This window comes from Emydura macquarii, unplaced genomic scaffold, assembly GCF_026122565.2.
Source record: "Emydura macquarii macquarii isolate MOO-44397 ecotype Brisbane River unplaced genomic scaffold, CSIRO-AGI_Emac_v2 contig_374, whole genome shotgun sequence".
Classification (NCBI taxonomy): Eukaryota; Metazoa; Chordata; order Testudines; family Chelidae; genus Emydura; species Emydura macquarii.
The window spans coordinates 13,161,763-13,185,539 of record NW_027130511.1 but is presented as its reverse complement, the minus strand read 5'-3'; the positions used below and the strand labels follow the sequence as shown (position 1 = coordinate 13,185,539).

Here is a 23,777-nt window from a genome sequence, read left to right as displayed (position 1 = left end):
AGCAACAAGCCTTGGTGTCTGGATGAATTTGCATAGCCAGCTATATTAGTGAAGGAGAAGTCAAATCCCAATAGTTTGCAATGCCTGTTTACATGGATGCTAAATAGAGAATGCAGCCCTTGGGTTTAAAATGGCAACTCTCTTTTGTGAAGAGCTGGTGAATACATTTTTAAAAATGCTTTCTGGATGGTGGACAAAAAACAATTATTTTTTTAAAAAATCAAAAATATCAGATTTTTACATTTAAATAGGATTTTTTATTTAAATTAAATACATTTCTTTTGAGATAAACCTATTTAAAATTAAAATGAAATTCAGGACTAAAATTTACTTTAATCTATTAAAGTAATCTAAATTAAATAAGAAATAATATTCAAGCAGTACATGTTTACTGTTAAAGTTTTAAAGAAAGCAGAAGCAATGAACTGATGGAAGTCACTGGCTAAGCACCTGGAATCAGAGTTTGTTGAAGTGCTAAACCAGCTTTTGATAGCAGTAGCCTCTTCCACAGGTGCAGAGAAAATATTTTCTTCATTTCAATTTATCCAACTAGTTCAGTCCAATGACTAATTCATTGACAATTGAGGAACTGTTTGGGAGTTGAAAAAGCAGGAAAGCTTGTTTTTCTTTTCCAATTTATGAAAAAAATTAGGTGCTAGAGGATAAATTCTACTAATTCTACGATCTTGAAGGACATGGTGATGAGAAACAATAAGTTCAATTCACTAACTACAGATACTTCCTTTGTTTAATCAATCATTTAGTTTTAAATGCAAAACATGTTTTGATACATTTTTTATTTATCCAGCATATTTAAGTAGTTTTATTTAACTAATAAATTTAAAATGCTGTTTTTGTGTATTTTAACCGAATTCCAATCTCCATCCAAATATAGTATGACACAAATCATGAATAAAAACTTAATCATTTAGTAAATAAGAAATGCATCATTAACCATTTTCTAACATAATAAAAATGAAGAATCTGAATAAATATTAATTAAGCTATATTATTGCTTAAAAGATGTGTATCAATAAACTGAATCTTTCCTGGATAGCAAAAAGAGGTACTAAATATAGTGTGCAAGCTATATTTAGTTGCAAAGTAACATGTTTTAATGGTTACCAACCAATGAGAATCAATCTTTCTTTAGGAAAATAAGTAAAAACTATACATACAAAACAAGATTAAAATCAACTATTTAAATCCAGGTTTTCTCTTTGCTGATTTAAATCATGATTAAAATCGATGATTTAAATTGCTTTGTTTTAAATCAATCCAATCTGGTTTCCAGTCATTCTTTTGGCAGGGCCAATTATTTAAGTATGTAAGCCTTACTTCATATGCTATGTAATTATGTGGTATTTTCATAGTTTTGCAAATTAATTGCCAATGACCCTTAATAGATTCAAAAATAATTACCATGCAAACTACACTTGTGTTAACACAGAAATAATCATGTATTTGGTATTGCCCTCTAATTACATGGTACTTAATATGTAATTAAATGGTCAACAGTTATATAAATAAAGACTATCCAAGTGACATTTGTAAACAATAAGTTTCCTATCTATTATCAAGTATTTCATGTACTGTTAACATATCCTACTTACTATACCTTCAGGTTTTTCATGAGGCACTGAATGCCTGTTTAGTTTTCGCAGTTACTAGATTGAGCTTTCCTGGGAATAAAAGCATTGTTGAATGTAGAATGGTTTAATTCAAGAAATTTTTTCCTTCATTTTCTTCATGAAGCTGCTGCTAATGTTTAGAATTTTAAATTTCCCTCTTATCCTTCAAACTGTGCTGCTTATGGAGGCAACAGTTCTTCTCTATAGCAGTCAAACAAAGCAACAACAGGAATTATTATGGAGGCACCAACTGGAGCTTCATAATTAAGAATGAGTGGCATTTAACACTTAAATCTGGGATTCAACTTCTGCTGTGTATGAAGAATATTGTGTATCATCTCCAAAACTGCAGCATATACTCTGAGTATAAAATGAATTTTCTGCACATTTAAAAGTTCTGCACATTTAATTTTCTCATTTATTTCTATATGTTTAAAAGTTCGTCTTTTAAGAAATTAATTACAGTATCAGACCTCCATTTTTGTTTGTTTGCTTGTTTGCATAGTCCTTAATAATCAGACATAATGGAACAACACAGTTTCTTCCAATTTCCCATATAGTTAAAACACACATTATCTCTGGAAGCTGGAACCTTGCCTTCCATTTGAATGCTTAAGTCCCGTTTGTCTGAATGAGCATTCTAACTGGCAGTGTAAGCTAGGGGTATGTCTACACTGCGGAGTGAAGTTGATTTATTTTAAATCAACTTTCACCTGCCGAATTTTAGAAGTTGCAGTAGCGTGATCACACCACGCTCATTGTGTCAGGGTATTGCATCCCCACTAGCCATGCTTGGGTCGACAATCAAAGCAGTGCACTGTGGTTAGCTATCCCACAGTGCAACTAGATGCAGAGGCTTTTGGGAAGGTTGTTGTCCTCCCATGATGCAACATGTGGGGGGCGATAGATGGCACACATATCCCTATCTTAGCAACTTACCACAGAGTACATAAACCGGAAGGGATACTTCTCAGTGGTGTTGCAGGCTGATGTGGATCACGGGATATTTCACTGTTATTAGTGTGGGGTGGTCTGGAAAGGTGCATGACGTACGCATCTTTAGGAACTCAGGTATGTTAAAAAAGATGCAGGTGGGCACTTTCTTCCCTGATCAAAAAATAAATATTGGGGATGTTGAGATGCTAATAATGATCCTGAGGGATCCTGCCTACCTCTTGCTCCCCAGCTAATGAAGCCATTCATTGGGCACCTGGACAGCGAGAAGGGGTGTTTCAATAATAGGCTCAGCAAGTGCAGAATGGTGGTGGAATATGCATTTGGCTGCTTAAAGGTGAGATGGCGCTGCTTGCTCACTAAACTAGACTTCAGTGAATGCGACATCCCAACTGTTATCTCTGCCTGCTTTATGCCCATAATGTTTGTGAAACAAAGGGGGAAATTTTCCCCCAGGGTTGGGTCGTGGAGGCTGGTAGGCTAGCCACTAATTATGAGCAGCCAGATTCCAGTACTATGCTAAGAATCAAACGCGGAGCACTGTGCCTCAGGGAAGCATTGAAAACCTGGTTTTGGAATGAACCACAGTAATGTATGTATCTGTCAATGCTGTGCCTTCAGTTCCCATCCCACACCCTCGCACCATCAGTCCCTGCCCCTTCTTTCCCCGCTGGCAATCCCCAAGCTCTCCATGAATAAAGAGAGATGTTTTTTAAAGCAGTAAAGTTTTATTGGGGATCAGTTATGGGAAAGGAAGATAATTTAACCTTCTCATAAGGATGCTTGGGCAGCCAGTGCAAAGTGTGACTGTGCAAACAGCAAGTACACACATTCCTAGTTCTTAAAAGGGCCGTCGTCTCTTTCTGTTCCCTTCCATCGGCGTGGAGTGCAGCATGTACTGCACTCTGCTCAACCTCCTCCTAGAGTGGTTGGGGTTGGATGCTTGGAAACAGCTTGTTGGCTGAGCATTTTGCAGGGGCTGCAGAGGGAGTCTGTCCTGCCACTGCTTTTCCTGGAGCTCTATCAGATGCCTCAGCATGTCAGACTGATCCCTCATAATACACAACATCTCCTCTTGCATTGCACGCTCCTGCTCCTGTGCTAATTTTCTGTGTTCATGTCCATGTGTAGTCTTTCTGACAAGGACATCCTCTGGGCTCTGTGTCAGCAACCGCGGAGCTGTTCATCAGTTCATTAAAAATGTCATCCCGAGTTTTTTTTCTGCTTCCTAATCTGGGAAAGGCACTCTGTGGGAGTGGAATATGGGGTGAAGGCCGAGGTGTCCACTGTAAGGCAAGCAAAGCACAAAGTTGCCATTGTTAGCTGACCCCAAAGGAGTGAAAGAAATGTTACAATGTAAAAAGAACTCCCTTTTATATTCACATGGCAAAGCCAGACCTGCATACCAATCTGTACCTATCGCACGGGTCAGAGTGGTAGAGTAAGGGGCCCTTGCATCCATTACAGGGAAGTCTGTATAGCACTAATTTCCTCAATCAAGGAGAAGAGATGGATCATTGTTCTCTCCTTTACCATCCCAAAGACTGGTTTGGGAGGGATTGGAGGAGGGTGTGGGTGAAGTATCCCTGGAGAAAACAAAAAGAGGCACCAGTTCCCTGACCCATAATACCCATGCCAACAATATCATGGCTAGGAAGGTCTGTGTAGGGGCCCAGAGACGCCATCAACGGCAGGGGAATAGCATGCAGTGACTATATTGGTCAGGTACACTAAACTTGCACCATCTTCCCTGGATAAACATGTGTGATATCAGTCTCCTGAGGGTAACGCAGGTGGAAAGGGAAGATTTCCTGCAAGCATCGGGTACAGGCCTGGCCCTTATGCTGCAATGCTGTGTTCCGCAATGATGCCTGCTCATTTGATAGCAGAGTGTCAGGGAAAAGTGTCCTACTGTGGTGGAAGAAATAAGGATGCCCTCCCCAGAAACCTCCTGCAAAGGACTGCAGAGTACCCACATGAAAGTTTCCTGGAGATATCCATGGAGGATTCTCAGAGCATCCCTGTGCACATGAATAGTCTGTTCAGTTGGTAACCCCCTGCTGAACTTTACCAACCCCCAAGAAGCCCATCCCCACAGAAACGCAAACTCCTTTTTCCCCAAAAATAAGAAGCTGGGCTAGGGACATGACCACATAAATGCGATTCGCTATACACGCTCACCAGATGTGTCTTCCCCGACATCTCATTCTGTAACCCTGTCCTGTTCCCGGCTGTGCTGCTCTGGGGTAACGAACAGGTCCTGGCTCTCTGAGAGAATGAATACCCCACTTTCCTGCACCCTGTTCTCATCCTCATCCTCCTCATCCACAGAGTCCTAATCATTCATCCTGGACTGGGATTCTTCAGAGGTGTCAGTGCTGCACGGTGGCACAATGGTGGGGTCATCACTGAGAATCGCATGCAGCTCCTCATAAAAGCAGCCTGTCTTCGGTGAAAGACTGTTCACCTCCCTAGTTTTCTGATATACCTGCCTCAGCTCTTTGATTTTAATGCGGCACTGCTGCACATCCCTGTTGTGGCCCTTCTCCACCATACAACACGATATCTTCTTGTAGATATCTAAATTTCTTTTGCTGGCTCGGAGCTGAACCAGAACAGACTCTTTGCTCCACAGGCTGATGAGATCCAAGACATCAGGTCGACTCCATGCTGGAGTGCATTTGGGGCATGCAGTCACCATGAGCAGTACGGCTACAAAGTTCTCTATGCACTGACCAAACAGGAAATGGGAATTCAAAATTTCCCAGGGCTTGAGGGGAAGAGCTACTTCCGTTTACGTGGCCACGGTGCAGCAGAGTGCGAATGTCCAGAGTGGTCACAACAGAGCATTATGAAATCCCTCCGGAAGGCCAATGATGTCTATTTATGTTGCACTCTGCCTACACTGATGCTCATTAGACCCATAGAATTTGACTTCAGTGCTACGCCACCTGCGGACTTATTAAAGTCGAATTTTACCACAGTTTGGGTCGGCGGAACGGATGTGCCAGTGGAGACGCATACTTTGAGTGGTTGACATAAGCCGTATTACCTTGACTTCCATTGTCAGCGTAAACCAGGCCTAGATGTTTTCTGAGAGAGAGAAGTATTCTATGTAACCACACTTGATCAACAAACTTCCCCAAATCTCAACATATTAAATAAAAACAGTGTCCTTATAACAGCTTTGGTGTGTTTTCTCCCCCTGTCCCTGTTTTCTCCCAGTGACAGCATTTGTCCCATGACGGCCCCGTGCAGAGATCAGTTCTGGGGCCCCGACTTTTGCAGAGGATGCCACTTTGCTCTACAAAATGGCATCCTCTACACAGCATGACCTCAAGGCGTGTGAGGTCACACTGTGTGGATGACACTGTTTTGTAGAGCAAAATAGCATTCTCCACATAGGTGGGGTGCAGCCTGGTTCCACTACAACTATGTCATTGGGGACAAGTAAGTGAGTCACCATATCAGTGAGCTCCCTAAATGCCTTGGGAGCCTCGGCAATTGTACGAGTTGTAGGTGTCTAATGCTGCCACTGCTTTCTGCTAAGGCCACACTATGTTGTTCCTTGTCTCACCATGCAATTCAAATTGCTATAATTGGGATTAATATGACTATGTAACAGGAAGGAACTGCTCTATTCAATTTCCAAATGTTTGATTTGTTTCCCTCAGAAAGGAAGCTTAGATATTTTGTGATGCCCAGTAGTTAACTAAAAAGATTTGGAGCAATTCAGGGCAGATGGTGAAGAAACTAAGAGTACAGTTGGACACATGCAAAGTTCAGTCTAACCTCTACAGACTAACTCATTCCCAAATGGAGAATTAGTCTTTCATCCAGAGGACCATGTACTTATTGTTCTCACTCTTCACACACAACTCCCATAGATGACAGTAAAAATTGCCTGTGGGCTCAAGGGCCACGTATGAATTTTGATTAAATATTCCATGTGTTTTCCTCTTCCTTTATTGTTTTTTCTCAACAATTTTGATAAGAAATTATAAAAAATAGTTCATAAACTTACCTAATGGAGATATCGAAATGGCATCCCATGCCTGTAGATGAAAGCATAACTCTGTTTTCAGATCATCTTTATGTTAACAGCTTACAGTATAAGTTGCAAAAGAAAATATAATTAATTTCTTCAAAGCAAATGTGATAATGGGCTGTAAATTAGAGACCCAGTGTAAAATAATAATAATGTTAGTTAACAATACAAATGACCAAAAGATGAAAAATGTTTGTTTTATTAATTAAGGATGAAGAGACCTGATGCAGCATAATTTGTTCTTTGAAAGGGGAGATGGGAGTTATATCAAAACCACAATATTAATGGATTTGTACGGATGGACATAAGGCTAATATATTCAGTGTTGCACATTTTTTATGATTTCATAAATTGTATTATTACCAACATTTCAAAGGAAATATGAGAAAGCGTGCTCATATGTGATGGCATAAACTCAGTGTATTTTATAGAACACTGTTACTCCAGATGCAGCCCATGGGATGTGACTTTTCATAAAACCTAATGAATTTCTAGATTTGTCAGCTGTTTCAACACAGATGCATGTTGCTAATCTCATGGAAACATTTTGATCCCAGATCTAAAATATCAATAGCTTTTAATATTGCAAATTTGTTTGGCTATTTTGTAAATGGGACTGTGGTTCTTGATAAAAAGTAGAAAGTAATTTTGTACATGTTTTATGTTTAGCTGTCTCGCCAACATTTGATGCTCATATTTTTCCTTGCAGAGTTTTAAGTTGAATGTAGATAGCCACTGTGCTTTAAAAGAAACTGTGGTAGAAGAAGGATGTCAACTTCTTGAGCTTATTGTATCTCACAAATCAGGTAAATCTTTCTGAAATATTGCAAGTCTTTATGTCTCCAGACTATTAAAGAATGAAGAAGCATTGCTGTAAATTACTGCATATATTCACTTCCTTATGTATTATTAATATTTACATTATCAGATTGACCTTCAAGATTTATAAATGTTTCATATACTGCTTACAATGCTGTGATACTTATAAAATGAAATACTGCCTCAAATAGTCTGTTCATTTTATTTTGGTCTTGCTGCTCAGCTGAGTTTCAGTTGAAATCACATCACTGAAAACTTCACCCTGACATGTTCTTTGATATAGGTGCTATGGAAATAACATTAAGATAATGAATTAGGTTTTCATATATATATATATATATATATATATATATATATATATATATATATACTGCACAGGTTAATTACGTTGGTAAAGGTGGGAGGGTTTTTTTATTTTGTTTTTTGGGGGGGGGGTTTGTACTTACATAAACTAATTCTTACCTCAGTTTTAATTTATTAGCCAAATACTTGTAAAATAATTATTTCCTTTGGTTATGTGTGTCTTTTTCTAAAAAGGCCTTAAATCTTGGTGCATAATGGATTTTTGTATATATATTTTTAGATGTTAGTATGGCTTTAATCAGAATATTTTACTGCTGAGGATTAGTGTCTTAATTTTGATGCACTTAGCATACCTTTCATCCAATTTGCAGCTGTCCTTTCGTTTACATTTTTCTGATCGTTAAGGCTGTTGTTCCACAACCTACACTTACTTCTTGAGAGCCACAGACAGAACTTCTTTAATACAAAAACTATAGTAAATCAGCGACTTACTTGTATAATTCCCAGGGGGTGGAGAAGCCACAGCAAAGGTCTCAAGGCTGTACACTGAGATAAATTGTATATGTTGTAGTATGTTTAGAAAATAATAATTTAAACCACAGAAAATATATAAAGGATTGGGAGGGATAAAATATTACATACTGGCTAGGAAGCTATTGAATGTTTAGAGCCAGGGAATAGATTGCTAGAGGGGGGAGTTTCCGGGCTTTCCCCACTACATATAAATCACTGACTCTGTGCTGTTTTATTTTCCTTTAAATTCTGAGCTGAGTTATAATTAAAATGTAACATTCTGGCTCATTGTGGGCAAAAGAGATGCTATGACCATATAGCGTTGTTAGCGGTATGAACACAATAATTCCTGGCCTCATTTTCTGAGTTAAATACACTGAAATATTTGCTGTGTTTTTTCTTTTAAATTTCCTGCTAACCCTTTCTATAAAGAATATTATTTAAAGATGTAGCTGAGTTTACAACTTTCACTTTTTCTTTTCATTTTGGAGAAGGATTGAAGGACATGCTGCAGATGATTGCAAGTCAGTGGAAGGAACTACAGAGGCAAATCAAACGACAACACAGCTGGATTCTTAGGGCTCTGGATATCATCAAAGCAGAGATACTGGCTACTGATGTGTCTGCAGAGGATGAGGAAGGGACTGGGAGCCCCAAGGTAAGTGGCTTGAAGTTTGCCTTATTTCCTCTTATTTCCGTCTTCTTTTGAACTAGGCAGCACTGAAGTTTTCTTTCCACCCTAAGGCTTTTTCATTTCTACTGGGTAAACTTTTTCTTTTTTTATAAACAAAATGAAATGGCTTACTCTGAAACAATAAAAAAGCTTAAAACTTTCAAGTTTTCCAAGAATACCTCTTTCACAGTGTGTAAGGGAGTACAAAGGTGCAGGAAAGGGACATAAAACATTTAGTAAACAAAACATAAAACATCTTTAACATGAATAATCAGAATGGTTTTAAATTGTTTTGTTGCAACTATAAATCACTATAATCAGTGCAATCACTCAGCTCTGACATCCATTAGCCGCTTGGTTACAGCAAATTAACAAAGAAGAGAGAAAGTGATTCATTATCTCATTCCTGTTAATGACTATCAGATGCATTGCCTAATTAGGGGGTGGCCATTGTAGTGGGAAGAAGGTCATATGCTTTGCCACAAATCTTTTTGTTCTGAGTTTAAGCCCGCCATAATAGTGCATTCATTGAATACAGTACGTACTTCATAAATAAAGTATTGACATCTATAATCATATATAATCAAATATAATGGTGTGCATTAGTTATCCAGGATGGCTATAATATTTACCAGTTGTCCATATGATACTTGCAAGAGTAATTTAAATAATACACACTCATCCAGAACTGCTCCAATATGTAAAAGTTGCACACACCAAGAACTTATGCCATAGGTTCAATGATGTTATCCACAATAAAAATGGATTTCTTTTTGGAACCTCATTGATTCTTCCATTTGCAAAATAGTCCAGTAACTTCAGCACCTAGGAGACTCCAAGTTATAAAAAAATTCAAGATTCCTGCTTCAAAAGATGTTTTGTAAATTCGTTTCTTTGGTTAAGATGCTAAAGGACAAGTTGTGGTGATGTTCACCATTTTCTAGGGACTATTCTGTGAAATGGCATTTGGTGTCATCTGTGAATTAAGTTAATGTCCAGCCCCTATTACCTTGCAATAGCTGTGAACTGTGAGAAGGATCTTAAAGATGTTGGAGGAGTCACCAAGAGTAACAGTGAAACAAGAGTGAAGGAACAAACCTATATGCCCAAACTCAAACTGATATAATATCCTGAGTCACTGACTTGGTTAGAAGAGCTCCAATGCCATATGGCCTTTATTAGAGAGGTGGGCAGTGGAGTAAAACTTGATTTTGTGGTTTGGTCCATTAAAATACACAGACTAGCTAAAAGTTAAAAGTTTTCACCTACTTTAATATGACGTTGTACTGGATAATATTCCCATATTCATTTCATTGTATTGTCTCTCAACAGATTGACTCATCCATGGCCAAAGGCTAAGTGCTTTACCAAAAGTAAAATTTAAGAAAAATTATTCTAAAATTCTTCTTGATTTTACTATGGAGAACCTAAGTCTAAAGTGATGGAGTTAAAGTATTTTATTGAGAGAATCAGGGACCTAGTTTAAACTGACCAAATAGCCTTAATTATTTATATGATGAGGTAACAGCTCCCTCCCACCATGTGGGATATTGGAAACTCAGAACAATTCTTCCTTATAGTTGGTTCTCTGACCATTAAAAACAAGCAAACAAAAAACACCTCCACAAAGACACTAGCATGAGGCTATTTCTTACATTGTCACCACCCCACAGGTTGTGACCTTGTAATGGATAATGGGCAAATACTGCAGTGAAATACATATCTCTAAATAGTTCTGATCATCTATTGCTTTGGACTGGAAGATTAATTAAAAATAAAACATAATGGGAAATATAACTCTAGATTTCAGTTTGCATTTACTTTAGAAACCATAGGGAATCTGAGAAGCATAATAGAAAATCTAAGGTATATACCTAGGGGCTATTTTTCTTTTTTACCTTGTTTGAGAGACTGCAGGAAAGGAGTTAGTCTTTGAAATTTTTCCTATTTCTATTTCTTTACAGATTTCTAAGACTCTAGGAAACTTTTCCCTTAGGACTTTTTAAAAGTGTTTTCCCAGTACCATGGCGTCTTTTACAGAAGCAAACAGAGAGAGGGGAGGAAATAGGGAGACTGCTGTTCTAGAAATGTATCTTCAGCACTCACATTCATGAATTTGATTTTGCTTATGAGATTATATATTTTATTGTATGGCAGTTTTGTGATACTCAGCTTTGGCATATTCAATTCTGAATACTGTGTAGGGCTTGAGGGATTTCAAAATGTTGTTAATACCTAACTTCTTACCATGCAGTGCATTCTCTCCCTGACCTTTTACCATGGAAATAAAAACTAAAAACAGGAAAGGAATACTAAGCTCACTTACAAATGTGTTGAAATCTCTAACTTTAACCAGGGTCCTTAGTAGTAATTGGTGGTTTGTGATTTTTAGAATAACCATACAACTAGTATATCAAGCATAAATTTGAGTATGTGTTTTGTTTTTTATCCATAGAGAAGTACATTTAAAGAAAAACGGAATCACCTCATGTGTTGCAGTTTAACAAGTTACACTGTGTGATAAATGTAACATACAATTCATCTATTCTAATTCAGGCTATTAGACACGTAAAGTAATAATCATTTTTCTCCTCCTGGTTGAAGCTGCTATTAGAAGTATACTAAAGTAATTAGAAATGAGGGGTGTGTGTGTGTGTTTACTTTTATGTATTTTCCCACTTTGGGAAATGTGTGAGATTGCCTGCTTTTTAACTGGCCTTCTTTACGTTCCAGTGAGTTCCACCATCCTTTCAGCAGAAGAGGAATAGACAGGACTTTCATTGGTGCAGTGTTGCTCCTCAGTCAACAAGCGGGGTTGTTGTTGAGTAATAACATATGAGGTACTTTCTCTCCTAGTGGCTATGTGCCTTTTTCAGAACTCTGAAAAAATTAGAGGGTCAAGGTAGATAATCAGTAGAACATGACCTCTCAGTACAATGCTGTGGCCAAAAGGGCTAATGCAATCTTTGGATGTATAAACAGGGGAATCTCAGAGATAAGTTATTTTACCTCTGTATTTGGCACTGGTGCGACTATTGCTATAATACTGTGTCCACTTCTGGTATACACAATTCAAGAAGGATGTTGATAAATTGGACAGCATTCAGAGAAGAGCCATGAGAATAATGAAAAGATTAGGAAACACGTCTTATAGTGATAGACAGAAGGAGCTCTATCTACTTAGCTTAACAAAGAGAAGGTTAAAGGGTGACTTCATCACAGTCTAGGAGTTCCTACATCGGGAACGAATATTTGATAATAAGGTTTTCAGTGCAGCAGAGAAAAGTGTAACAAGATCCAGTGGTGGGAAGTTGAAGCTAGATACATTCAGACTGGAAATAAAGTATAAACTTTTAATAGTGAGGGTGTTAACTGCTGGAACAATTACCAAGGGTCTTGGTGGATTCTCCATTACTGGAAATCTTTAAATCAAGATTGGATTTTTTAAAAATATATGCACTAGTTAAAAAAGGATGATCATAATAGTCCCTTCTCATCTTGGAATCGATAAGTGTAAACACTCCCATGTTATGTATTTATTTTAATACTGCTACTGGATGTTATTTCACTATCTGCTGAAGTGTCCAGTAGATTGTAATTATCTTGCATGAAAAGAGGATATAAATCCTAATACTACTTAATGATAATGGAGATTCCCCTTTAGCCTGAATGGTAGAAGACTGTATTCTTAGAACAGGTTGTGAGTTCTGTTCCCAATACTTCATGGGTTCAGTAAGCCAGTGATTATGATGTCTATGTGTGTGTGCAGCCAGTGATTGCTAGGATTCAAAGTTTTGTGTCCTGCATAACAATGTGGAGCATAACCATTGGAACCCAAGGGCTAGGTCAGGTAGTCATTTAAACAGATGTAGGATAATAGCACACTTCAGAAATATATCTGTAGTCTTCACTTTAAGATGTTTCTCTCCAGAATTGATAGTTAATTAATATAACTTATTTTTAATTTCCATGGTTTTTTTTTTTTTTTAAAAAAAAAACACTTAATAATTAAGTTCTTACAAGAAATCCACGTGAGCATGAACTATTTCAGATAGATGGGTCTAATAGTTAGAATATTGAGATCTATCTCATTTTTCTTAGGCAATAGAGATACGTAGTCTTGCAAAAACTGTTTAATCCATATAAGGAACACCTTGTATTGGTAAGTGAAAAATAGAAGCAACAAGCCTTTGAAGAACATTGAAAGTATCAAGTGAAAAATATGGTTAAATAGGTAAAACTGAGAACATGGATAAGAGTAACATTTTGTGATATGTCATACGGTAGAATGAATGCCTTTGATTCTAAAATAATAGATAATCATAGATCGGATAACACAGACAGAAGTACTAAATCTATTTCCAGCCTTGTTTTGAAAATGAATCTCTACATCAAGGGATAAAATGCCAGTGTTGTTTTTCTCTAATTTATAGTCAGTTTTATCAAACCCAGAATTTAAATGTTGGATGTTGTGGCTCCTGAATCATCCATCACTCGCCCAACTCCCACTTGTTTCTCAACTTTGTTGTTTCTATAGTAGTTTTAAACAAAGACTTAGTCTTCAAAAACATAAGAAAAAGAAAACTGACATGACTGCATGAAAATATGGAGACTCACTGAAGGTACTAAATCTGTACTACAGATTGATGTGCCTGATAAGTCTCCTTGGGGTACAGTTAGAGTGCAAATGATCTCACCACACTCTAAGCAGTGGGGGCATTGTCTGGCTTGTAGGAAAGGATGTGTGGCCCCTTTAAGGGCTAGAGAGCTGGTGAGTGACTTGCTGTGGCAGCTTCAGACCAGGTCCCTGTGGGGATGCTGACTCATCCCTGCCAGATGACTGGAAAATGGGTCCATGCAGTGCAGGAAAAGCCTTCTTTTACCTGGACCAGGCAGAGCAACAGTTCAGCAAACTTCACTCTCTCATGGCACCACGTGGTAGCAGAGAGGTGAGAACAAGGAAGGGGAGGGAAATAGCCCCCCACCCTTCCAGCCTGCAGCAGTAGAAGCAGGCATTTGGTGATAGAAGGGAAGGAAGTTTCAAACTCAGCTCAGAGCCAGAGCAGACCAGTGAGAACAGGGAGAGGGGGAAAAAGCTCCACACTTCCAGCATGCAGAGGCAGAAGCAGGTGTTTTGTAGCAAGAGGGGAAGAGGAAGGAGATTCAAACTCATCGGTGCAGGACCATAGAGAGCGGTGAAAACAAGAACCAGGGGGTCCCCCACCTCCTTACAGACAGCAATAGCAGATGTGTTAGAGCAGTCGAGAGATGGACTTCCAAACCCAGCTCAGTGGGGACAGAGTAAGGCTCGGGGGCTTTGGGAGACCTGAGGGCTGGAATCCTTGCCACATGGGCAAGAGGTGGGACCCTGGACCAGGCATGGCAGATCCCAGGTTGGTCTGTCTGTCTAACAAATGGATTCTCCTTTTCTGGGCGGTAACACAGCTCCTGGGTAAGTAAACCCTCCCAGTTTGAACTAACTGCATTAGGAGGTGGGGGAGCCATCAGAGAATTGACTCAGATAGTCAGGGCAGTTGCTCCCAAAATTGTTTCCACAGCTTTAAAAGGTTTACAAGGTGTAGTTGCCCAGAGCCTGGACAGTTGAATGAACCAATTGCAGGACAGGAGAGTGACACGGCTGGCAGGGCTGAGTGTGACCAGCACCAGATGGAGGTTGCAGGGACAGAGTGTGAAAGTGAGTCCCTTCCATCCAGTGCTGTCATGGGGATCTGTAGGGGGACCTTGGTGGGGCATAGGGAACTTGTCCACTTATCCTCCCAGGGGTCCTAAGTGGAGAAGGGGATGATGGTCACTTACCCTTTCCCCCCCTGGAGGGCAGGAGACACCAAACATAGTGGGGCAGTGGAACTAGCAAATAGGCTGTGGGGTGCGGTCTCTGGTGTCTTAGAATCTGTGTCGGGGATGTGTGGGGTATACACACCTTCTATAGAAGCTAATTGCATTACACAGCTGTTGCAAGCTAACCTTCAGTTGTTGCAGCAGCTGTGATCTTCCATGGGTGCGGTCTGGAAGTGGCAAAAATAGAAGCCCAGCATGGGCCTGAGTTTGGGAGACGTGATAATCAGGCCGGGCAGACCCCTTGCCAGAGGGTGAGAGCCCTTACTGGAGGTGGAGGGGTGATTTCCGAGCACCCTAAAATGCACCTGCTGATAGGAAATGTGAATTCATGGGATAGAAATACTTCCCTAGGAGTAGGTGAGGGGAAACAGGGCACTGTTTCCAATGGGCAGTCATGAGTGTGGTTATGCTGGGATAGCTGACCCAAGGGGAGTTCACCTTCTCAGTAATACTAAAAATAAAATTTAGAGAGGTGAATCAATGTAGAAGTGTTAACATTGCTGCAAAGGGACTGGGAAATGGAGAGAGTAAGCTGAGGCAGAGAAAGTAGGGCAGTGAAATGCCCAAGCGGCCATACTTGGCTAGAACATGGGAAAACTGGAAAGCTGCATTCCTGATCTATGCAGAGGCTTACAGAGAAAGAAACCCAACATCATTCAAATACATGGATATAATCAGGTGGGTATATAATATCTTTGGGGGCATGGCTTGGTTTAACTATGATGAACAGTCTAGATTTAAGGCAGCATCATAAACCGGGATCCAGTGGGACATACCACATCGTATGCTGTGGTTAGAGTGGATGGCACTGTGGACGCCTGGTTTCCACACTGACAGCAAGCCCACCAGAGGTTTTAGGCTCATAATGACATTTACAGGGATTGAATGAAAGCGGTTATTTTTGTAGCAACTGCAATTTGTGAAATGCACTTTGGGGCCCTTAAAGCCTGCAATTGCCATAGCAGTTATGAAAGGACACAGTGGAGAAACAGAATGGGGTGCTGCCTGCAGATGCATGGGGGCAGAAGGATGGTATGGGGGATAAGCCACAGGAAGGAATGGGGGCCAGCTGATAATGGAGGGCTGGACAAGAATACCATCTCTTGTTAAGCTGAAAGTGTTAAGGGGCTTCTTTGGGGTTATGCTAACAAGATAGATGGGGGTATTTGTGGGATGGGTTTACTGTGGGATGGGTTTAGAATCCCCTTTATAGGGGAAAGAAGTCATGTGATGTCCAAAAATGTGAAGTCCTTAGTGGGAATGGGCCATATTGTAAAGAAAAGATTGCACAAGAATTAAATGAGAATAGGTAGCAGGGTCATTCAATCATCTACTTATACAGAAATTGTGGACTTCTCCCCTAGGGCTTGGTCCCTAAAAAGTTCTGGGTGAATATTGCTTAATTCACTATCTTTCATACCCATGGGGAAGCTCTGTCAGCGATGCAATAGACCCAGCCTTGTGTTCCATGTGCTATTCCTTCATTGATGATGCTGTGCTTATGGTTAGGTCTTATGACACAGGGGCACTGATGGCCAAGAGTGATATCAAGTCTGCTTTTCAACTGCTGCCAGTACATCCTTCTGACTTAAACCTTTTGGGTTTCTCTTTCAAAGGACAATTATATTTTGATAAAGCTGTGCCCATGGTATGTGCAATATCTTATCTGGCATTTGAGAAATTTAGTACAATGTTACAATGGGCAGTGATGCCTGAAGCTGATTTACAGCAAGTAGTGCATTATTTAGGTGACTTTTTGCTTGCAGGCAGGGCGAATTCAGACGAGTGAGTTAGCCTGATGGACACCTGCAAGGCCCTCACTAAAAATTGGGGCACCCAGTAGCAGAGGGAAAAAAAGAGGGAACCTCCATATTCTGACCTATCTGGAGATTGAGTTAGACACACTAGCAGGTATATTGTGACTGCAGGATAAGCTTCAGAAGTTACTGAGCTTGATTAAGAAGGAAAGAGCAGTCAGGAAAGCTAAACTCCATGAGCAACAATCTATTATTGGGCACGTTAAATTTGCCTGACAGGTGGTAACCCCCAGGCAGATATTCTGTGCCCGGCTTGCCTTGGTCCCTTACCATTTTATAAGAGTTACTAGACAGATGCAGGAGAGTTTGGGAGTGTGGGAACAGTTTCTGAGCCATTTTAATGGAGTGTCATTGTGGAGGAAGGAATGGATTCTTGAGTCTGATTTAAAGACCTACTTGGATGTTTCAGGAGGTATGGGTTTTGGCATATTTCACCAAGTCAGGTGATGCTCCCAGAAATGGCCCTCCACCTGCATACAAAAAGGGATAGTGCAGGATATAACACTTACGGAATTTTTTCTCATTTTAATTGCAGTGGTCATTTGGGAAATGGAGTTGGCTTAATAAAAGGGTGTTTCTGGTGTGAAAACATGGCAGGGGTACATGGATCAATCCTCAGTCCTCCAGATCACATAGAATTATGAGGCTGGTAAAGGCATTTGTACTACAGTGTTTAAGCCTTAACATCCATTTCTCTTCCAAACATGTGCCCAGGGTTCATAATGACATAGCAGATGCCTCAGTTTCAGATGGACAGATTTTGGGAGTTGGCACCCAAATGGATGCCACTAGCACTATGGAAACGTTGGCATATGATGGCTGTCAGCGTAGCACAGATACTGATGGCTCTGCGAACATTGTGGAGCTATGAGAAAAGTTTTAATGATTTTGTGAAATTTCAGGAGTGGGGATGGCCCATTATGGACAAACGGGTTCTGTAGTACATGATGTCATTAACAACCCAGCACCTAACCATCTTCATTCACCTATCGGCCCTTATGTTTATCAATAGGCTGAATGATTGCCCAGATCTTTGTAGTGGCTTTTTACTTCAAAGGCTTCTAGGGGGTAAGCTTGAAGCACTGGCCCCAGGGAGGATGCATATAATCTTGTCACTGTTAATAAGCTTAGGGATCTAGTGCAAATCCTATAGCCCATATATCATTGTGGACAAGAGTTGGCCTTGGTTAAGGCAGCATTTCTGGGAGCGTTTTTTGATCTTTTAGGATCAGTGAATTAGTATCTGGGTCCTGTAGGCACTCTTCTGGAAGGGCTTTGGAATTGAGGAAAATACATTGGGAGGGGTGATCAGTGATATTAATCTTGAGGAGGTCAAAGATGGATCAAGGAGACAAGGTGAATCTATTATTTTACAGGATGGTGACAAGCCCAGGATCTGTCCTGTTGAGGCTATGAGGGCATACATGGCAATGAGGCCAGGGAGGGACAGGCATCACTTTATTCATGGTGATGGGAGTCCCCTCACAACATGCAAGTTTGTTACAGTTTTAAGAAGGGGACTGATGAGGTTGGGGCTTCTAGCACATAAATTTGGTTCCCACTCATTCAGGATCTAGGTGGCAACAGCAGTGGTCAAATAGGTTTGGGGGTTAGCACAGTTCAGGCAATTGGGCATTGGCATTCCAGATACTGGCAGACAGGCCAGGCAGATGTTGATGTGGATCTGTGGGCACAGTATTGTTTACTGGGTGCAGAGGTGGCCTTCCAGGTTGTCTGGAGGTTCACAGCTGGACCTCAGTGATGAAGCAGTCCTGAGCTGAGCTGACATGGGAGGAGGGGCATGTTATAGATTAGCTGATGCCCCTTCTGCGCACATGGTCATCCATGAACAGGCACCAGATATGATTGTGGTTCACCATAGGGAAAATTATTTGGGAATATGTAAAGGGAGTGGCCTCAATGCTCAGAGTGAAGAGGGACTTCAGGCAGCTCCTGGAACTTTTCCTAGGATAAAACATTATTTGGTTGAACATGTTGCAATTTAGAGTGTGGCAGGAAGATGTGAGGCCCCTTCAATCAACAAAGCTAGGAGGTATGTGAATGGGGAGATGGCAAAATTCATAGGTGGCATAAGGGTATTGGTAATTTCACATCCAGACATAGCATACGGGGCACCAGAATTATTCATGGAGGATGGGGTCCACCTTTGAGACTTGGGAGCTGGCAGGTTTTTGGACAATATTAAAGAAGGCATTAGGAGATATCTGGGACACTGGCTAGTTACGTGAGGGAGGCACCAAAGCTAATTGCTGGTGCCTCCTTGTGGTGGGTGTTCAGTGCAGGTACTCCATAGGGAAGGGATATAGTGATCAGATAAAATGGATTGGTAAAGGATTTAATGGAGGTATTCTTCAAAGGAGTGGAAACAGGTGGGGATTAGGGTTCCTATGACTGGTATAGCAGGGTGCCAACCCCCATACCTTATAGATCCCCTTAACCCTCACTTGAGGTGGGGGGATAGTGGGGTCTCAGAAGCAGGTTGGTTGGGGACCAAGATGGGTAAAGGGGGAGGGCTGACAGCAGCCCATCCCCAGGTATACATAAATGATTATGGAATTACCTGCACCATACACTTTTATCTGCTGGTTACTCTCAGACATGTAGGAATAAAGTTGCAGCTTAATTAATCCACATCCAGTGTCTTCTGTTCTTCTTCTAGCATAGCTGGGCAATTTATCAGACACAGTGCGTTGATCAAGACTATATTACAGAGAACAACAGATCTCTTCTCAGTTTGTTAATGTGAGGGCATGTTTGAGAAATGTGTAACAAAACAGAAAAAGCAAATAGACAGGGGAATGCTGACAGTCCTCACCCTCTGGCTAGACAGTCACATCGTAGTTGTCCAGATCATGCTGCTGTAGCTGCAACATTTAAGACTAATATTATGGCACACAAGGAATGTAGGAGTCAATTTCTTTGGTCTCTGTGATCAATACAGAGAAATGCCATAGACGTGAGTAGATATTTTGCTTTTCCTCTGTTCAGCTAAAGGGTTTTTCAGCACTAGATTTCTAATCTTCAGAGATCCATATTATGCACATACTGTAATTTTATGGGAAGCAAGCCATCACACCAATAATTTTCATGTAATTGTATTATTTAAAAACAGGCAAAGTCATTATCAGGCTAATCTTCTGTTGTGTGGTTAACAGATATGAGCTAGAATCAGGTCAGAATCTAGGGATTTTTCACACACAAGAACCTTGGTTTGTTAATTACAAAAAAGAGGTCTTAATACTAGAATAGATGGGACTAGTACTATAATAGCCAGTGATTTGAAAGTGTGAAACAATTACATCAGTATGTGTGATATGCCCTCATCCCCTCTCCCTGGAATTAGTTGTTTCTGACAAAAGGATAGGCATAGCATATGTTAGAGGGATCATTATGCTTAAACTGATGCTTTTATTAAGTCACACAAGACGACTTATGAAATGTGTGTTTCAAAACTGGGTGTATGTTTCATTCACATTTTATCTCTCTCACACACACAATCATGTACTCACATACATACCATTAATTTTAAAATGTTAACCACTTCTTGATACACACACAGACTACAGGTAAAAATAAACACTTTGTTCTGTGGTCACCTCATGCTTTGACTGAGTCAGTTCTTGGAATACAAAGGTGCCACAGAAAGCAGTATTGGTGATTCAGTAGGGAGTGCTCTTCCTTCTGGATCCATACTGAAGCACTGTCCCAGCTCGATCTGAGGGAGCACTCTCATGAATATGACATCTTTCAGATTAGACATTAACCTGAGGTTCCAACCACCAGTCCCCAGGGTAAATTGCATCTCTGGTAATTACAATCTGCCCATCTAAATTCTCCCTGAAATTACAGTTAACTCTAGCATTCTTCTTTTCTTTTTAATACTATTGCATAATATTGGGCACTGTTAAACAGTTACTTTCAGTAGTGGAATAAAAGGTCCTTGTATAGTTTTTGTTTGTAAAGCTCTTTTGGGAAGAAAAGGACTATGATGAATTCTATTAGGGACCCAACATTCACCACCCCAAATATCTGTGGTGACCATAGTATTTTCCCATAATTAGCATAGTAGATTCTGCAGTATTACCATCACTGTCAAAAATGTTGACTATTTATTGGTGCCCTCCGCATATAAACATAATATGTCACCATTCCGAACTGTTTAAGTCACTTGTGTAATAAGGTCTAATTCTGAGTCTTTCATAACTTCGGAAGCTTAGATGTAGCATTAAGTATACTCTGAGGATTGTAAACCCCTCAGTTTAAAATGAACTGTTAAATCTGCTATGTTAGGAAAGAATGTTTCCTTAGTTACTGTTTTTCTCTAGATGGACTGCTCAGATCAAAGGTTCTTTGTTTTTAGACATTTCTAAGATCTGGCATTACAGTATTGCTGGTCTGTCAACCTCCATGGTAGGGCTTGATCCAGAGATCAGAAGGTCAAGTGGTGAGTAAAGGGACTGTTGTTTGTGTGATTGACAATCATTCTGTCTTCCTATAAAATAATAGACAAAACCTTATTTTTGCCTGTAGTAAACTTGTCTCTTAACGATGGTATTACAGTTGTATGTTGAGGCACCAGTCAGGACTGAGCCCCTACTGTGATAGCTGCTGTGCAAATACAGAGAAGACAGCCTTGAATAATTCATAAACTAAAACTAGGTACAACAAGTGGATGTAAGAAACAGTTGGAAGGAAGTGGGGAGGGAGGAAGGAAAACGGTAATAAGAACGTGTGTTTATATAGGACAGCTACAAGTGCAGCTAGACGGTTTCAAGCTGATTAATTTACTACTTTTTTTATAAGTTATACGATTTAAATACACAAAATGTCAGATAAACATGAGGCATAACAATCATCCATCCATAACAGTCATTATCACTTGGCGGTTTCCCATAGGTATCATAATAAAAGCGTGTGTTGAGGAAGGATTTGAAGGACAGAGTAGTGTCTCTGCCAATGAGTTCAGGTACCATGGTAATGAAAGCATAGAGGTCCTTTTGGGATAAACAGACAAGTGAACATTGGAGTATGGCATCATTGGTGAAGCAGATTGAAAGCAGAAAAGAAGGGCAGGTCTAAATTATAGAGGGTCTTAAAGGTATCAACCAGAAGCTTGTATTTGATGACCACATGAAAAGCAATGGTCTGAGATTATAATTGAATTTTGAGATTTGAAAGCCATTCTAATGCTTCTAGAGTAGCTAGGTGGTTCCTTTTTATGCCACTACAGTAAGCGTGAATAGCACAGTTGTTCATGACGTGACTCATAGTTTTTACCACCGTCACAATTTGGTGATTCTTTGATTTTCTGTTTGTGGAGGAGATATCCACATCTTCCGTGGGTTGTTGGAACACACTTAAGTGCAGTCCACTGCCTATCAGAAGGTGGAATCCTGGGAGAAAGTGGTGGTGAAGAAGTGGAAGCCAGTGAAGGGATTCAAAGAAAGGGGTGACATGGTCAGAATGATGAGGCAGAAACAAGTCTATTCGAAACACTCCTCAAAAGCAGTGTTTTGAATGGACTAGAGGGAGAATGAGGTGCGTGTCAGGAAGGGTAGAGAGGAGGTAGTTTCATAAGAAGATAAGGGTCTGCACAGGAGTTTGAGTAGTGTGGACAGAAATAAAAGGCTGGAATTTAGAGAGGTTATGGAGGAAGAAGCAGCAAGATTTGGTTTAATAAGACATCAAATCCATTGGTAATAGCATCTGTGGGAGAGGGACATTTATTGGAAAAAGTTTGTTTTTTGCCAAAAAATAAGTGCATGTTTTTCCCTTTCTTGTCTCTTCATCATGTGACTGAAGTGTAAAAATGTTAATGTGTACCCACTTATGCTATATTTTGCAAGTGTTCCTCTGTTTAAAAAAAATTAGCCTTAACTGTTTTTATCATAGATAAGAGAAACATCAAACAGCTCAAACCAAAGAAACAAATGCAAGATAAAAATCAGTAATAATAAGATAATATTTTATATACATTTCTAAAATACAGCACAGTACCCTTTGAATAGCAAAGTGGAATTGTGGGACATAGGGTCAACATCTGCTTGGCAGATTTGTTGCATATATAATGAATCCATTTCTCCTTAACTGATGGGCCTGTGACTTTTAACAGGCAAAAGGAGCAGTTTTCTGCTTAAACCAGGCCCACCTATGAAGCAAGAGGAAATAGGACTAAGCAGTTAGTGTTTGGTCTGGGACGAGAGAGGTCAACTGTGTTACTTGAGGCCCTGTTAAGATTTGTCAACACTGCTATTTAAATAAAACACCTTTTGTTAATTTTTCATAAAATTGTGTCCCATAAGTCTCAATTAAGCAACACCCACACCCAGTTCAAATCACAGGAATGCATTCCATCACATGTCTATCGGCTTTCTTGGACCCAGCTGATTTGTTGGGCATTCCATGCTACCAATGCTTTTTAATAGTATCAGAAATTTTCATATTTCTTAACAAGCCAAAGCTTTTAAAATTATATCAGGAGTTCCTGGAGCTTTCCATTTCATCTAAATGAAGCCTTGCTTTCTGGTCTATTAAACTAGTTCCCAACAATAAAGCAATTTTTAAAGCCCGGGTCTGTAAGTAATATTTTCCTAAGCTAAGTTTTGTCTACTGTATCTCAGTGTCTGTCTCCTAATATTTTCACTGATATTATTGCCATCAGGATATAAAACTCATGTACAGTGGTTGCCATTTAAAAATATTTGCTTAAATTTACCACCAAAGGATATTTAAGGCGTATCACATTAATTTCCTATTCTGTGCAAAAGTAGTTATCAAGCATTCTAAGCTATGAATGGTATTTCTAAGATGTTTTTATAATTTTATATATGTTTTTATAATTATACATGGCATCTATTTCAGAATATGTCTGGTTATTGTTGGCAAATGTTTATTTTTTAATTGGAGACCAGTGTAGCATTGTAAATAATAGATGGCAATCAGTAGTAGTTAAACAGTTAGTTGCAAGGATATGATGATGTCTCACTTTAAGGATAAAGAGGCCAGCTTCCACCCCATTATGGATCAAGTCGAGTTTAAAAGAGGTTTTAAACCTAAATCACCTAACAAAGATCAAGTAGAATTGATAATTCGTTGAGAACAGATTTTTTAATTTTGCCATAATGCCATTTCTTACTTTG

The 23,777-nt window shown here is 39.7% G+C and overlaps 1 protein-coding gene across 1 annotated transcript in view; it reads left to right on the top strand.

The window, feature by feature from the left end:
• Positions 1 to 23,777, top strand: part of AKAP6 (A-kinase anchoring protein 6) — a 399,793-nt gene that overhangs the window by 206,887 nt on the left and 169,129 nt on the right. Inside the window, exons 7-8 of the mRNA XM_067534299.1 lie at positions 7,343 to 7,439; positions 8,763 to 8,926. Coding sequence (XP_067390400.1) covers positions 7,343 to 7,439; positions 8,763 to 8,926 — 261 coding nt within the window. The remainder of the gene's footprint in view (positions 1 to 7,342; positions 7,440 to 8,762; positions 8,927 to 23,777) is intronic.